The sequence below is a fragment of the Anomaloglossus baeobatrachus genome, chromosome 7 (assembly GCF_048569485.1).
Source record: "Anomaloglossus baeobatrachus isolate aAnoBae1 chromosome 7, aAnoBae1.hap1, whole genome shotgun sequence".
Classification (NCBI taxonomy): Eukaryota; Metazoa; Chordata; class Amphibia; order Anura; family Aromobatidae; genus Anomaloglossus; species Anomaloglossus baeobatrachus.
Window position 1 is genome coordinate 155,397,510 of NC_134359.1, and position 18,894 is coordinate 155,416,403.

Below are 18,894 nucleotides of genomic sequence, written 5' to 3' on the forward strand. Positions count from 1 at the left end.
CATTACAGGCTCCTCATATCACCTGACCACCTGCACTTAACCTTTCACCTTCACTGGACTAGCGCTGTCACCTGGCACAATCCACAACATAGTGAATAAAGAAATCCGACAAGTCTTTCACGCATGCGCAACCAGCATTGCCCTCACTCTTTTTCTATTCCACTTACATGCTGGCGTATGTTCCGCTCCCCGCGCATGCGCTTTGCACTCATGTGTGCTGCGCGTGCATGGTGTGCGCTTCACGGGCCAGTTAAGCTGCGTTCCACCACCCAGCAGCACAGCCCTCACTTCCCCTGAGTCCTCCCACACACTGGCCTGTGCTCTGCGTCCCGCGCATGCGCAGTGCGTGGGTATGCGCTGCGCGTGCGCGATGTGCGGTTCACAGCCCAGTGACGCTGCGTTCCAGTAACGCTACATCCCAGTAACACAACCCTCACTTCCATTCAGCTTTCCCACACACTGGCCTGTGTTCCGCGTCCCGCGCATGCGCGGTGCTGTGGTATGCATTGCGCTTGCGCGGCGTGCGGTTCACGGGCCAGCACACTGCGTTCCACCGTCCAGGAAGTGGGATGGTGGTACGCAGCACATTCCCCTATATATAATGCACACCATACAGACAGTGCACACGCCAGCGTTCTCACAGCCCACACCCTGAACCACCACTGAAGGTATGTACCTTATCTTAGAAACAACTGGATAACGTTAGTCATGCAGATTCTCACTGGTATTCACCTTTTACATATATCTCCCCACAGAGAGATTCTTATAGCCTGTTGCTCACTCCAGCGTTACCAGTATATAGCACCTTAGAAGGTATGTGACTAGATGGACCACTGAGGCAGTTACACCTTAACCCTAGGTTATCCAGTACCTCACTATTCACTTTCTTTCTGTACTATTTGCAGCATATGCCCTCATAGGGGATCCTTGTGGAGCTTGTATGAGAAACTTACCTTGTAACCTACAACTTATTTTTGACTGGCATTCAACTTCCAAATAGTTTCACCAGTCCAGCATAGGTAAAGAAAAGCCCGGACGCCTGCCCTGAAAGGGCTCAAGGGAGGGCAACATGACTGAGGAGGGATGCTAGGCCTGAGGATTAGCAAGGGGTTAATGCTCAGGGTATTTTGTGTGGGAAAATGGGAGGTGGAGTTATAGGGCTGTGGGGCCATGTAATTGGTCCGGGGGGTTGCTAGTGTAGGGGAGTATATATATAGGGCTGGATTAGGAGGTGGGAGGTCATTCATTACCTGAAGACGTCTGGAATTGTCCCGCCCACCCGCCCTATTTTGGATTTCTGGCGATCGACATGGAGAGACGAGGAGGATTGACCTTATCGCAGCAGTCGGCGGAAAGGAGGGGGGTATTTGAAGTCAGTGGATTGCACAAAGAGCGGGGGGGAACCCAGTGCAGGAACGGGTTACCCCTGGTGGTGCAATGGTATGGTTGGTGGGTCCCTGCTGTGCTCGGTCACAGCGGGACATGTTAACGTGGGACCCTGCTGTGCTGGGTCACAGCAGGGCATGTTAATGTGCTGGGTGTCCTCGAGCCGGTGTGGTGCGGCTGAGGGCACATGGTGGAGCAACACTCGGCTGGGTGTCCTCGAGTCGGTGTGGTGCGGCTGAGGGCACATGGTGGAGCTGGTGTTGCAATCATGTACAAAGAGACTCTTCACTTACCCCCCCTCCTTTGCTGGTGGTTATGTTTATGGAGTTATTTACTACATTTATGGTAAAATGTTATTGATTATTTTGGTGTTAATAAACGAGGCTGCTGTGGCCTTTACATCCAATGTCACGCAGTCCGTGTCTTATTTTAAGTGGAAAAGTGGTGAAAGGTGGATAACTGGTTTGGGTCAGAACGGCAAGTTAGGGCCGTCAGTCAGACGTTCCTAAGTCATATATTTCATATAGTTCTCAGCAACTGTCAATATATATGCGGTCCTTATACTGGAGTTATCCCTTACATTGTTGTTTCATTGATTCAGAAACACTCCTGTGATATGAAATATTCCTTTGAGTCATATAAACGGATCACATAATCCATTATAATGACGGACAACATGTAAGGTAGATATACCTCCATAACAATTTTTTTATGATAAAGATGAGGTATGATCATACAATCTATGTCATAAATTGGATGACTAATACTAACTTCTATATTGTTATTCAGTTGATCCAGAATTACCTGTATTTGTGCAATATACAAGAATATGTACCCCTTCCCAGCTGCATAAAGCGGTGTCCATTGTGACCATATAGTGCACAAGATAGATATTCTATGCATTTAACAGTTATTCGTCATAACCCATAGATACATATCCCCTTAAGCCTTGTATCACAATAATCCCATAATAATGTAAACTAATTTTTTGAGGTTAACCTACATTTATCTCATCCATCTCGATCAACTCATGTTGTTACAGTACTTATACAATTATTTCAGCTACAAAAGCGGACCGCCATACCCATTAGTTCCTCCAACAGTCCATAAGGTATCCATACTGCTGGTGTACTCCTGGGTTCTTTTTGGTTTATCGTCTCTTAACACACATTCTTGTTCACCATTTGTCGCATATATGACATAAAAAGCATAATGATCTTTGTTCCTGAACGTTATTTCAGGTTCTCCAATTTTGCTAGCCCACTCTAATATGCAATTGATGACGACCAGTCATTTACCACAATTTCCCCATAGGTGGGTGTATGTTTTGCTATCTTGACTCCTTTCATGTATGACATGATCCGATTGTTTTCTCTGATAGGATGTAATTTTCATGCTTCTCAAACTATTCATGTAATCATGTTACATTTTGTGCATAACAATTTATGGACATTTGATTTTTCCATCATATATGGAATTTGTTACATCAGATAACCTATCCTCGAGAAAGACCGAGTGTACGGTCGAAACGTTGAATTGGTCTAGAACCTTTTTTTGGCTTATGCACAAATAAATATCTTGAAGCATTAAAGCATTTTGTTCCCGTATTGGATTTATTAGTGTGCCGAAGCTATCTCTAATTTGTATGGACCATTTTTCTCCATGCACCTTTATATTTATATCACAGTGAGTCAGGTATAACTCAAAAAATCTTATTTCCAAGACATTTCAACGTAAAGACCGCCTGATGCCGTTGAGCTCTGCTGCCAGCATAGTAGGGAGGTGTGCGGGATTCCTTGTGTGCAGTTACAAGGCGGGTGGCCTGACCAGGCAGGTTTGGGGCGGAGGTGCAGGACCCAGGCGAGGTTAAGGAGGCAGAAGCAGTGGAGGAACTTCGACATACAGAGGATTGACGCACAAGTCGTGGGGACGGCAAAACTTGTTCAGCAGACCCTTCTCCATCTATCCCCATAGTTACCCAGTGCCCAGTCAGCGACATGTAACGCCCCTGTCCATGCTTACTGGTCCAAGTATCGGTGGTGAAATGCACCCGGTCACACACAGAGTTTCTCATGGAAGCGGTGATGTTGTGTGCGACATGCTGGTGTAGCGCAGGCACACCTTTCTTGGAGAAGTAGTGGCGACTGGGCATCTGGTACTGGGGCACTGCGATGGACATAAGGTCTTGAAAATCCTCTGTGTCCACCAGGTGGAAAGGCAGCATTTCGGTAGCCAAGAGCTTACAGAGAGATAAAGTCAACCTCTTAGCTTTGTCATGACTCGGAGGAAATGGCCTTTTATTTGTCCACATCTGAGGGACAGAGATCTGGCTGCTTTGTGGAGACGGGGGTGAGTAGGGTGTCCCTGGAAAACTGCAGGTCTGTGAGGAAAGTGCAGGCAGAGACATGATGTTGCCTTCATCCAAAGTTGGTGCTCTCGATGTCTGAGAGAGCTCTACACCAGCACTTGTTTCCCCTTCCACACCAACTGACGACCTGCCAAGCAAACTGCTTGTTGCAGTTAAAGTGATGGAATGTCTGTGTGTAAAAACAGGTGTGACAGCTGTCCCCACAGTCATAGAAGATGAAGAGCGTGCGGAGGAACTTGAAGGGGCAGACAGTGTTTGGCCCGCTCCGCTAGGCCGCATTGCAGCATGGTGAGCGTCCCACTGGGACTTATGCTTGTTATTCATGTGACGATTCATGGAAGAAGTTGTCTAACTGGTGAGGTTTTGGCCTCTACTTATAGATTGCCGACAAATTTTACAGATCACATAATTTGGCAGATCCTTTGCAAGATCAAAAAAGGACCAGGCTAGGCAAGGCTTAGAGGACATGCGGCCTGCAGAGCCACCCCGACTTGTGCTCAGAGGCAGAGTTGTGGCTGAGGATGCAATTGTAGATGTGCTTCCAGTACTCCGACTCTGTCCAGGAAGGCACAAGGTAACTTCGTCGTCAGTTGCATCCTCTTCCACCGCCTCTGGTGACCTCCTCGAGTGCCTGACTGTGGGTTGACAGTAAATGGGATCTAGAACTTCATCATCAAGCGGTGTGTTTGCACTCCCCTCGCCCTCAGACCTAACCTCTTCCTGCACTGACTGAATAGTTAAGTTGTCATCCCAATCTGGTATCTGCATCTCATTGTTATCAGTATGTTCCTCATTGTCTCTACCAACAGGTGTTACAGTTTGGGAATAAGGGTCTACATTATGCTCAGAAACTTGGTCATCAGGGCCTGAATCTGACTCACAAAGCTTCTGGGCATCACTGCAGATAGTTTCCTGGTCTGTACTCACTGTAGCTTGGGAGCAGACCTATAATTCCCAGGCTATAGTGTGACTGAACAGCTCTGCAGACTTAGTGCTCAGACTCAAAGCAAGTGTGATTGGGATGACAACTCAGAGGACTGTTGTTTTTTGGATGTTGAAGTTGAGGTGAAGGAGAGGGCACTTGTTGGAGCACTTGAGATCCATTCAAGCATGGTTTTTTTTTGTGCATCATCTACCTTTGTTACAGTTGTTCGGTTCCTTAAAAAAGGGAGCACATCGGATTGTCCACGGAAAGTAGTAGACATCTTACTTTTGCTGGAAGATGGCCTATCTTCAGCAGATGTTAATGTAGTTTTCCCACCTTCCCCACTGACACAACCTTTTTTTCCTTTTCCAACACGCCTGTTCCCCTTTCCACCAGCATCTGTCCTTTTGCCACTCATTTTGTTAGCGACAAGATTGGCCACTTAAAATGTGGTAGCAAAAATTGAGAGGTGGTGTAGATTGCAGAGGTGGTCTAGCTTTATTGACAGCTGAAGAAACAACACTGACTATCCCAGACATTTTTAGTATGGCCCTAACAGTGGCAGCACAGTTTGCAATTAGAATTGCGTTCCAAAAATGGAAAGCTGTGTACAATACAGAGGTGGTCTAGCTTTATTGACAGCTGAAGAACCAACACTGACTATCACAGACAATTTTTGTATGCCCCCAACAGTGGCAGCACAGTTTGCAAATAAAATAGCGTGGCAAAACTGAGCAGGTGGGTAGAGTACCCGGGTTCTGTGGGTACCAGGACAGGAAAGGAACACTAACTTAGTATTCCAGACACTTTTAGGATGGCACAAAAAGTGTCAGCTCTTTGGGCAAATAAAATAGCTTGGCAAAACTGGGCAGGTGGGTAGAGTGCCCAGGTTCTGTGGTTACCAGGACAGGAAAGGAACACTAACTTAGTATTCCAGACACTTTTAGGATGGCACAAAAAGTGTCAGCTCTTTGGGCAAATAAAATAGCGTGGCAAAACTGGGCAGGTGGGTAGAGTGCCCGGGTTCTGTGGGTACCAGGGCAGGAAAGGAAGCCTCACTTTCTATCCCTGCTAATGAAAAAATGCAGCAAGGAATTTCCTGAGCTGAGGTAGCCAGAAGCTGTTATCTAAAGCTGTACACAGCGTTTGCACGGACCTGCCTAGCAGCTATGGCTATGAATGCCTGATCAGCCCTAAAAAGGGCTGAAATAACCAGCAGTCCCTAATCCCTACAGCGCGGTGTAGATTGCACTATGTCTATAGCGCACACAGCAGGAGTGGCAGCAGAAGCGTGAGCAGTGACTGTCACCCACACACAGAAGGCAGATAATGGCGGCGAAGGGGAAAATGACCGTATCTTATAAGGCAAGGACATGTGACATGCACAGCCTATGACACATGCCCTTGCTTGTCTGGCAAAAATCCATTTAGCTGTGTATGTGTCTGTGATTGGCTGACATCCTGGCCCACCCCACTGCACGCGCGGTTAGGAAAAACAAAAAAAATGGCGATCGGCATTCTATCAGCACTCAGCAGCAGCACTGATCTAAACCGCTTCCCCCCCCGCATACTATACGCTGAAATTTGATAATAGCGTGAATCACAGTGACTCACAGTATTACAGTGAAAAGCCAGCTAGTAACTAGCTAGGCTTTTTGGTGATCGAACCGTTCTCGAACGTAACTCGAATTGTCGAGCTTTTAACAAACAGCTCGAGTTCAGGTTCGATCTTGAGCACCCCCCAAAACCACTCGAACATGAAATTGGTGAACCTCGAACCTTGCTCAACTCTAGTCAGCACAGATCGCAAGCGCAGAACACAAACTGGTTTTAGACAGTGCTCGCTCTTACCAAGTGAGTGCTGTCAATCAAGACATGGGACTGCCTTTAACATGCAAATATTAGGTCATAACAGTGCACAAAGCCATAGGCCACCAATGTACACTAATTTGCATAATAAATAAAAGTACATTTTTCATCAAATATTAAGCGAAACGCAATACGACTGGTATGATTTTTATAGGAGCTACATTCCCTACTTAAATGTTTATGCAGTTTTAGGGTAAGCATACACGGCAAGAAAAACAGTGCGAGTGGAATGCGATAAAAAATCGCCTTCCACTCGGACCAATATTAACCTATGTGTCAGCACCCATGAGCGATTATTTTCTCAGCCCTAATCGAACCGAGAAAACAATCGCAGCATGCTGCAGGTGGAATCTGAGCTTGTTTCATTCGCACCCATTCAAGTTTATGGGGCGAGAGAAACATCACATTGCTTTTGCGTTACACCGGTGTAATGTGAGAGCAGTGTGATTCTCACATCAGCCAGTAATGGAGGAGATAGGGAGACAAATACTTCCCTCTCCTCCACAGTGCCGCCCCTGTGCTCCACAGAGCTGGCCCTCCCCTCCGCAGCACCGGCCCCCCTCTGCAACTCTGGTCTGATCGCACAATTGGACCACAGTCGCATGACACTCGGCTCCCACTTTGCTGCGAGTGTGGGCCGAGTGTCATGCGAGGACTCGCACAAATGCCCATGTGGCCTCAGCCTAATTAGCATTTCTGGGCTGACAGATTCCAGACTCACTTAAGGTAATCTTAAAAATACATTCACCAGACAAACTAATATTTAGCCTCTCCATCGCCTAAGAGACAGCCTGTTGAGATAGACCAATATTCTATTTCTGGTTATCGGCTGCAGTGTAAATACACCTTAAAGAGTAAATATTTTTTGTGACTCTGTCTATGTTTTAGGGTCATTAATTCAGAGCAGATTAGTGAGGAACCTGGTCCTTAAGGGTGCTTTAAACACTGCAACATCGCTAACGATATATCGTCGGGGTCACGTCGTTAGTGACACACATCCGGAGCTGGTAGCGACATCGCAGCATGTGACACAAAGTAGCGACAATCAACGATCGCAAAATCGTTCAAAAATGGTGATCATTGACACATCGCTCCTTTCCTCAATATCGCTGCTGCCACAGGTACGATGTTGTTCGTAGTTCCTGCGACATCACACATCGCTATGTGTGACACTGCAGCAGTGACGAACATCTCCTTACCTGTATCTACTGGCAATGAGGAATGAAGGAGGTGGGCGGGATGTTACGTCCCGCTCATCTCCACCCCTCTGCTTCTATTGGCTAGCCGCTTAGTGACGCCGCCGTGACGTCGCTATGACGCCAAACGCACCTCCCCCTTGAGGGAGGGATTGTTCGGCGGTCACAGCGATGTCACTGACAAGGTGTGTGCGTGTGACGCTGCCGTAGCGATAATGTTCGGTACGGCAGCGAGCACCAAATGTTGCACGAACGACGGGGGCGGGTGCTATTGCGCTCGACATTGCTCCCAAAGGATAAGTTACTCTTTAAATATTTAATAGTACCACTGCTTGCTTCAAGTTAGAACTGCGGTTCTTGTATGTTCCGCAGTCTACTCATGGCTTTTAATAATGACTCCCATCATCTACTTGCCATTATTAGAGACATACTTAGAGTTGAAGTTTCATGAGATACAACTGTATATGGGGCTGACGTGACATTGCAATTGATCGCTGTAATGAACCTGGTGTTCTAGTCTTGTACAGATGATGGTTTTGGTGATTTACTTATGTAAAGACCGTGGTCCTGGTGATGTGATCATGTATTGATTATGGTCTTGGTGATGTAGTTATGTATCTGGTGATGTAGTAATGTGTAGATGATGGTTATATTGATGTATTTATGCACCGATGGTGGTTCCTGTGATTTAGCCTTGCACTGATGGTGGTTCTGGTGATGTAGTCATATCCTGACTTTGGTTCTGTGAGATAGTTATGTACCGATGATGGTTCTGGTGATGTAGTGGTGTACTGATGGTAGTTTTGGAGATATATTCCTGTAATGATGAAGATTTTGGTGATGTAGCCATATACTGATGGTGGTTCTCATGATTTAGTCATGTGCTGACAGTAGTTCTGGTTATTTAGTGATGTAATGGTGATGGGTTTGATGATGTAGTTATGTACTAACAGTGAATCTGATAAAGTAGTCATGTAGATGTCGTAATCTTCATTAATTTATTAGACTTGATTCTAGATCATTATAGGATCAGTGTACTGAATTAAAGTACAGCTGTTTGAATGAGGACATATATCTCAACCGAATAAGTATTTCACTAATGCCCCCATATACTATAGTCAGATGTTCGATCTCTTGGCCTGCTACTATTTTGTCTGTCTCCCTCTCATTCTGCTTAATAGTCCTGTGTCTTCTATGAGAGAGTAGCTGCTGGACTTGTCTAGTGGCAGCTTATCACTTAGAAAACAAAAGAATCTGCAGTCTAAACTCACGCATGGATAATTATCTCTCCCGACAATAATCTGTCATGGGCACCAAAACCCAAACACATTAAATTGTCAACTGAACCTGTCAATGTCTCTGGGTCTGGCCAACCTTAAAGGGAATCAATCACCAGGATTTCCATATATAAGCTACAGCCAGTGCTATACTGGCACTATTAGGCTGATTCTATACATACATACCTGTAGTGGTCAGCTCGGATGTTTAGGTTTTGAAATCCAAAAAAGTAAAGTTTAAAGAAATCGGCAGCTGCTTGATGAGTGGCAGTTGCAATGGAGCAGATAATATATTCATAGTTATCCCCTCCCTCTGTTAGAATTACCATAAGTATTATACAAATGATTCACTTTGTTGCAGGACCTGTGTGAGGCCATACCCATGTGACCTTGTATCCAGCTTTGTTGGATGCCTTGCCCCTTCTGGTCACATGGGTATGACCTCACACAGATCCTGCAACAGACAAAGTGAATTGTTTGTGCAATACTTATGCTAATTCTAACAGAGGGAGAGGATAACTATGAATATATGATCTGCTCCATTGCAAATGCCACTCAGCATGCAGCTAATTTTATAAACTTTACTTTTTTGGATCTCAAAACCTAAACATCCGAGCTGACCACTACAGGTATGTATAGAATCAGCCTGATAGTGCCAGTATAGCACTGGCTTTAGCTTATATATGAAAATAATGGTGATTGGTTCCCTTTAATCTAATAGCTATGGGTGTCTTCACTGCTATCTATTTTTTTTTTGACCTGAAGCAACTTTTTGTTTCTTTAGGGACATCTTTATTGACATTTTTGGCTGCTGTTTATTAATATAAATTGTAGTAAATAAACTAATGATAGACTTCCAAGCAGAATCTATCTGGAAATTGAACAACTGATCCCTTGTAACCATTTTGTCTTTATAAACCTGAAGCAATTAAAAGACTCTAAAAAACTTTGAACATATTAAGGGTTAGTACACACAACGGGTTTTTCCACATCAGAGTTTGATAAGAGTGGGACTGTTTTTATCAGATGTGGAGAAAAAAAAAAGTTTCTCCATTCAGTTAGGCCGGTTTCACACATCCGGCTTTTTTCCGTTTTGCCGGATCCGGCGCTCTCCCGTACAGTTAATACAGTACAATGACAGCGCAACAAGCGCCGGTCACATGCTGTCATGTGACCGGCGCATGTGACCCGGAAGTTACAGCGCTGTCATTGTACTGTATTAACTGTACGGGAGAGCGCCGGATCCGGCAAAACGGAAAAAAGCCGGATGTGTGAAACCGGCCTTAGTCTGTGAAATCGAACTACACTTGGATATCACCCAAGTGCACTCTGATGTTTTCCACAGACCTATAGACTTGCATTGTCACTATTGTTTTGACACTCAGATCAAAATCAGAAATGTTACTTATTTTTTCCTTGGACTTCTTGTTCTGTGGAAAAAATCGGACATGTGCACAGACACATAGAATAACATTGGTATAAGAGCTATCTGTCAAAACCACAAATATAAATGGTCATAAGTTGGAGCCCTAAAATGAGTCATTTTACATTGCAGTGTATATCTTTTCATTCTTCTAAGGGGCACTTTGCACACTGCGACATCGCAGGTGCGATGTCGGTGGGGTCAAATTGAAAATGACGCACTTCCGGCATCGCATGCGACATCGCAGTGTGTAAAGGCTGGATGATACGATTAACGAGCGCAAAAGCGTCGTAATCGTATCATCGGTGCAGCGTCGGCGTAATCCATGATTACGCTGACGCGACGGTCCGATGTTGTTCCTCGCTCCTGCGGCAGCACACATCGCTGTGTGTGAAGTCGCAGGAGCGAGGAACGTCTCCTACCGGCCTCACTGCGGCTTCTGTAGGATATGCGGAAGGAAGGAGGTGGGCAGGATGTTTACATCCTGCTCATCTCCGCCCCTCCGCTCTGATTGGCCGCCTGCCGTGTGACGTCGCAGTGACGCCGCACGACCCGCCCCCTTAACAAGGAGGCGGGTCGCCGGCCACAGGGACGTCGCACGGCAGGTGAGTGTGTGTGTGAAGCTGGCGTAGCGATAACTTTCGCTACGCCAGCTATCACCACATATCGCTGCTGCGACGGGGGCGGGCACTATCGCACTCGGCATCGCAGCATCGGGCTGCGATGTCGTAGTGTGCAAAGCCCGCCTTAGCATTTATTTAGTGCTTTTTCAGGGAGGTTATGGGAAGCCTGAAATAGACATTGTGTGCATATGCTCCTAGTTTGATTTATTAGTAAGGGCGTAACACCTTAAACAGCCTAGGGCAGCACGAATGCCAGATACAGCCCTGCCTTTCATGTGCCATATATAACAATGGTGTCTTGTTATCTGGCATAGGGGTCTTTAGTATGAAAGCCCATGTATAACTATTTCCTCTGTTTCCACTATAACTACATCATGTGTCTTATTTTTCATTTATATTTTAACTCCCTGAAATGAAAAACTTTACAAAGAAAATTATTTTTTTTTCCTTGTGTATTATTATTTATATGACTTATTAAATATCTTAAAGGACAAGAATACATCTGATAAGCAATACTTAAAACGTGTCACTAGCAAAGCTGCTATGTACATGGACACGTGTGAACTCATCAATTCCAGGCGGCACGGTGGCTCAGTGGTTAGCACTGCAGTCTTGCAGCGCTGGGGTCCTGGGTTCAAATCCCACCAATGATACCATCTGCAAGGAGTTTGTATGTTCTCCCTGAGTTTGCGTGGGTTTCCTCCGGGCACTCCGGTTTCCTCCCACACTCCAAAGACATACAGATAGGGACTCTAGATTGTGAACCCCAATGGGGACAGTGTTGCCGATGTATGTAAAGTGCTGTGGAATTAATAGCGCTATATAAATGAATACAATTATTATTATTATTGTCTACAATCCTTATCCTGATTTCACACATCCTTTTTTCTGCTTATATGTGAGGACTGGTATGTCTGCTTTTCATGTGCATTTTTTGTTTGTGTGTGACTGTTTACAATCCTTGTTACAATCTGTTTTTCATGTATGAAAAATAAAATCAGCTTCTCCTTCTATTAAAACAGCAAAATACTGTAAATGCCATCTGTTTGATATCTATTTTGTCATGTGGCCATTTACTTGCATTAGCGAGTTTGATGCAACAAATGAAATGGAATCTATCACCAGGTTTTTGACACTTAATCTGAGAGCAGCTTGATGCAGACACAGAAACCCTGATTCCCACCACTTCTCACTTACTGGGCTGCTAGCTGAAGTTTTGATAACATTTTATTAATGGAAGATATCACTATAGGACTAGCAAACCTGCTGCCATGTTGTCTAACATATTTATGAGCTCTGTGTAACTCCACAGCTACCTCTGATTAGCAGCATATGTCTATGCATAGTGTACACTAAAAGGTTGTCAATCAGTGGTGAGGGCCGGATTACACTGAGCTCAGCAGTCAGAGAACTGGTTGATATGCAGCAAAGAAAACAATGATTTCATTAAAACTGCATCAAGCAGCTCAGTAAGTGATACATCACTGGAATCAGGGTCTCTGCCCTTACATTATGTTGCTCTCAAATCGAGTAGCAAAAGAATGGTAATAGTTGCCCTTTAAAGTAGGAAATTATTATTATTATTATTATTTACTATTATAGCGCCATTTATTCCATGGCGCTTTACAAGTGAAAGAGGGTATACGTACAACAATCATTAACAGTACAAAACAGACTAGTATAGGAGGAGAGAGGACCCTGCCCGCGAGGGCTCACAGTCTACAGGGAAATGTCTCCACTTTTCATTTAAGGACAATCAGTTGGCAAAAGTCTTAAGGCCCAGTCACACTAAACAACTTACCAGCGATCCCAACAACGATCCAACCTGATAGGGATCGCTGGTAAGTTGCTAGGAGGTTGCTGGTGAGATGTCACACTGCGACGCTCCAGCGATCCCACCAGCAACCTGACCTGGCAGGGATCGCTGGAGCGTGGCTACACGAGTTGCTGGTGAGCTCAAAAGCAACCAGTGTCCCAGCCCCCAGCCAGCAGCGCCGCGTGGAAGATGCTGCGCTTGGTAACTAAGGTAAATATCAGGTAACCAACCCGATATTTACCTTGGTTACCAGCGCACGCAGCTACACGTGCAGAGAGCAGGGAGCAGCGCACACCACTTAGCGCTGACTCCTTGCTCTCCTAGTTACAGCACACATCGGGTTAATTACCCGATGTGTGCTGCAGCTAAATGTGCACAGAGCAGGGAGCAGCGCACAATGCTTAGCGCTGGCTCCCTGCTCTCCTAGTTACAGCACACATGGGGTTAATTACCCGATGTGTACTCTGCTACACGTGCAAGAAGCAGGAGCCGGCATTGACAGTGAGAGCGGAGGAGGCTGGTAACGAAGGTAAATATCGGGTAACCAAGGACAGGGCTTCTTGGTTACCCGATGTTTACCGTGGTTACCAGCCTCCGCAGAAGCCGGCTCCTGCTGCCTGCACATTTAGTTGTTGCTCTGTCGCTGTCACACACAGCGATCTGTGCTTCACAGCGGGACAGCAACAACTAAAAAATGGCCCAGGACATTCAGCAACAACCAACGACCTCACAGCAGGGGCCGGGTTGTTGCTGGATGTCACACTAAGCAACATCACTAGCAACATCGCTGCTACGTCACAAAAGTTGTTCGTTAGCAGCGATGTTGCTAGCGATGTTGCTTAGTGTGACGGGGCCTTTACGTGAAAAGGCACATTTTTTTTTGTAATGGGTTTATGGTGCACAGATAACAACTGATAGTGCATGTACCAAGAAAGAAAACAATGTGTGAAATAGCAAACATCATTACCATAATTGGCCACGTTTGGGATCATGCGGCTTTCTGTGGTGTGTGTGACTGGGCCTTAAGGCCTTTACATAGGATATGGATCCAACTGACAGCATAACTACCTCTATGACAACTTTACTAATAGCCATTACTTAAAGTCAAATGTGTAAATCTACTTACAGGTTGGCCAGATGGTCCGGGTGGCCCTGGAGGTCCAGCAGGTCCTGGGGCACCCTAAATATTAAGACAAGATAAAACATTTACTTGAGATTATTGTTAGTCCTTTGTTATTATTCTTTACAGGATTTGTCTTTAGAAAATATTTTATTTTTTCCCTTTCTGCATAGGTGTGTGCACAAATCACGTTTTTGCCACGTAAATCACAGCATTTTACTGTCCCAGCAAAGTGAATGGAATTTTTGAAATCTTATGCACACGTTACTTATTTATTACTTACAGATTTGAAGCATTTTCATATCTGCAGCATGTCCATTCTTGCAGCATTGTTACAGTGTTTACCACTGCATTCTAATGACAGTCAATAGATGGGATTTTTATGAACAGTTTAATGTTGGCTACTTGTCCATAATGTACTGAATTAAAAGTTTTTTTCTTGAGAATATCATCAAACGTAGAAAAAAAGTGAATTTTATGATTGAACAACTTAAAGGGAACTGGTCATGATGCCATAGTGGTATAGCCTTACAAAAATGTTATATATCTTGTACAACCCCTGGCAAAAATTATGGATTCACCTGGCTCTGAGGATGTTCATTCAGATGTTTACTTTTGTTTAAAAAAAGCATAACACATACATGGCACCAAACTAAAGTCATTTCAAATGGCAACTTTCTGGCTTTAACACACACTAAAAAAAATCATGAAAACATAATGTGCTATCCAGTAACTAATTATGGAATCACTCAATTATGAGGGAAAATTATGGAATCACCCTGTAAATTTTCATTCCCAAAACTAACATCTGCATCAAGTAAGATCTGCTCGTTAGTCTGCATCTAACAAGGAGTGATCACACCTTGGAGAGCTGTTGGACCAAGTGGACTGACATGAATCATGGCTCCAACACGAGAGATGTCAATTGAAACAAAGGAGAGGATTATCAACTCTTAAAAGAGGGTAAATCATCATGCAATGTGGGTTGTTCACAGTCAGCTGTTTCTAAAATCTGGACCAAATACAAACAACATGGGCAGGTTGTTAAAGGCAAACATACTGGTAAACCAAGGCAGACATCAAAGCATCAAGACAGGAAACTTAAACTTAAAGCAATATGTCTCCAAAACAGGAAAGGCACAACAAAACAAATGAGGAACGAATGGGAGGAAACGTCAAGGTCTGTGACCGAACTGTAAGAAACCGCCTAAGGCCCCCTTCACACTTCCGTGAAAAACACGCATGTGTGTTACGGGCCGTTTTTCGGGTCCGTATCCTGATTTTGTGTCCGTTTTTATGGTCCGTGTGGCATCTGTTTGAATTGCGTATGCCAGCCGTGTTTGTGTGTAGAACGTCTGTGTGTGCGTGTGGAATTAACGTGTATGTGTACGTGGAATGTCCGTGTGGAATGTCCATGTGTGTGATGCACAATGTCGTTTATAAATGTCGGCTGACAGCCGACAGAGTTGCGCGATGAGAATGAACTCGGGTGAACTTCACCCGACTTCATCCTCATACCGCGGCTCTGTCTGTGTCGAGTACTGATTAGCGGTCACCTGTGAAGGATTCACCGGTGACCGCTAATCCCCCGAGGGACTGAAGTTTCCCCCCCTCTCTCATACTCACCGATCCCCGATCACCGGCGCGGCGCTGCATGGCATTCACACTGCTGCGGCGGCTTTTACTATTTTGAAAAAGCCGGCCGCTCATTAAACACTCTCGTATTACCTGCTTTCCCCGCCCACCGGCGCCTATGATTGGTTGCAGTGAGACACGCCCCCATGCTGAGTGCACTGGATCCGTGACAGCGGGTAACCTCAGTGACAGCTCAGCTGATCACGCGGCACTCTTCATTTGCCGCGTGGAGCTGACAGGAGTGGCTGTGTGTGCTGCAGCTCCTGTCACCTCCATGCAGCAGAGCTGGATGCGACGCTGGACCATCCTGGATTCCGCCGGACATGGAGGGCTTTTTCGGGCTGATTAAATTGTTGAACCATGGTATATGTTTGTGTTTTTTATTTCTAATAAAGGATTTTTTCGGGTGTGTGTGTTTATTTACTGTAATTTACAGATTAATCATGAAAGGAATCTTGGGGAGATGCCTGACATGATTAATCTAGGATTTAGTGGCAGCTATGGGCTGCCATTAACTCCTTATTACCCTGATTTGCCAAAGCACCAGGGCAAATCGGGAAGAGCCGGGTACAGTCCCAGAACTGTCGCATCTAATGTATGCGGCAATTCTGGGCGGCTGCTGACTGATATTGTTAGGGTGGGGGGCTCCCCATAACGTGGAGCTCCCCATCCTGAGAATACCAGCCTTCAGCCGTATGGCTTTATCTGGCTGGTATTGAAATTGGGGGGGGGACCGCACGCCGTTTTTTTAAATTATTTATTTATTTATTTTACTGCACAGTATAGACACGCCCACCGGCTCCTGTGATTGAGTGCAGTGAGACAGCTGTCACTCAGCGTGGGGGCGTGTCTCACTGCAACCAATCATAGGCGCCGGTGGGCGGGGAAAGCAGGGAATACGAGATTGTTTAATGAGCGGCCGGCTTTTTCAAAATAGTAAAAGCCGCCGCAGCAGTGTGAATGCTGTGCAGCGCCGCGCCGGTGATCGGGGAACGGTAAGTATGAGAGAGGGGGGGAAACTGACCGACAGACTGTGAGAGAGGGACAGACAGACAGAGAGACCGACAGAGAGACAGAGAGACCGACCGACGGATTCAGGGAGATTGACCGACATACACAGAAATAGAAAGAATGGCCGACATCACTAGAAATAAAAACACCAAACGGACACGGACTATAGGTAGATGCATACGTGTTTACTAACGTGTGTGCACATACCCATAGACTTTCATTGTGTCCACGTGTGCGTGCTCCGTGCAGATAACGGACATGCATCTGTGCAAAACGCAATAACGCACGTGTGACCACAATCATAGATTAACATTGGTGCATGTTTGTCCGTGTCTCCGGTATATACGGAAACGGAACAAACACGCACGTGTTTCACAGACGTGTGAAGGGGGCCTACAGGAAATGGGATATACATTCAGAAAAACTAAACAATAAAAATATGACTGCTTGAAGAGAACATATACATTTCCACAGTCATTGATTATATGGGGCTGCATGTCAGGTAAAGTCACTGGAGAGATGGCTGTCATTACATCTTCAATAAATGACCAAGTTTACATTGAAATTTTGGACACTTTTCTTATTTCATCAATTGAAAGGATGTTTGGGGATGATGAAATCATTTATCAAGATGATAATGCATCCTGCCATAAAGCAAAAACTGTGAAAATATTCCTTAAAAGAAGACACATAAGGTCAATGTCATGGTCTGCAAATAGTCTGGATCTCAAAACATTTGAAAATCTTTGGTGGAAGTTGAAGAAAATGGTCTATGACAAGGCTCCAACCTGCAAAGCTGATCTGGCAACAGCAAGCAGAGAAAGTTGGAGCCAGATTGATGAAGAGTACTGTTTGTCACTCATTAAGTCCATGCCTCAGAGACTGCAAGCTGTTATAAAAACCAGAGGTGGTGCAACAAAATACTAGTTATGTATTGGAGTATTCTTTTGTTTGTTTTTCATGATTCCATAATTTTTTCCTCATAATTGAGTGATTCCAGAACTTTTCCCCCTGTTTGGTCTTGAAAAGTAACCGTTACTGGCTAGCACATTATGTTTTCATGATTTTTTTAGTGTTTCTTAGGGTGAGAACGCACTTTGCGTTCACCTACTTGCAGTTCTAAACGCATGTTTTGGGCTTAATTGATTTGACCAAATTTGCCTTTTTCAGAACTTTAGCGCTGAAAACGCATGCGTATTTACCGCGTTTTAGATGCATTTTCAGCGCTTTTTACATGCTTATTCACCTGCGTTTTGACAGATGCGTTTTGAACATCAAGACACTGCTAAATAAAGATTAAATAGTCAAACAAAATAAAAAAAGAGAAAAAAAAGGAACACAGAATTTTAGAAATAATTAAAGAAATAGAAATATTTAAATAAATTATAGCGGTAATATACTATTTACTGGAAAAATAGCAAAAAATTAGTAATTTTCTTAAATTTAATTGTCAGACTATGTGTGTGTGTAAAGGGACATATGAAATCATTATTTTAATGTCCAAAAAGCATGCGTTTTGGTAGTCCAAAATGCATGTTTTCTACACATAAAAAGCAGGTAAAACGCAGGAATTTGAAGGATTCTTGGTTTTTGCCATTTCTCATTGACTTCAATGTTAGCAAAAGGCACCCAAAATGGCAAAAACAATTGACATGCTACTTCTTTGAACGCATGGTTTTTGCCACAAAATATGCAAATTAAACGCAGCGTTTAGAAACGCAAAGTGCGGTCTGAAAATCACCATTTTCCATTGACTTTGCTGGAAAATCAAAATGCATGCCTTTTGGCATGAAAAAGGTGCTTCTCAAAACGGACCTAAAAAGCAGCTGAAATGCAGGTGGAAACGCAAAGTGCATTCTTACCCTTAGGCCCGTTTCACACGTCAGTGAAAAACACAGACGTTTTTCACTGGCATGTAAAACACGCACATGTCCCTGCGTGTGCCGAAAATCATGACCCAACGTAGGTTGTCTAAATGCAATCCAGGCTCCGTTCTCCGTGGCCCGTGATTGCACTTAGAGATTCACTAACCTGCGCCCGCTCCCGCTGTCCATGGTGCTGATCGCTCCCGCGACGCAGCATCCGGCCGGCGGTGACCCCTGCAGGAGCTGCTTCCGGGTCGGCTGTGTCGCGCATAATGAATATGCGCGACAGTAATTAGCCGGCACAGAAGGAGCAGGGAGAACGGGCTGCAGAGAGCATGCCTGAAGCCGGGTGAGTTAAAATGTTTTTTATTTTAAAAGTA

The 18,894-nt window shown here is 44.8% G+C and overlaps 1 protein-coding gene across 1 annotated transcript in view; it reads right to left on the reverse strand.

The window, feature by feature from the left end:
• Positions 1-18,894, reverse strand: part of COL3A1 (collagen type III alpha 1 chain) — a 264,812-nt gene that overhangs the window by 146,859 nt on the left and 99,059 nt on the right. Inside the window, exon 6 of the mRNA XM_075317770.1 lies at positions 14,010-14,063. Coding sequence (XP_075173885.1) covers positions 14,010-14,063 — 54 coding nt within the window. The remainder of the gene's footprint in view (positions 1-14,009; positions 14,064-18,894) is intronic.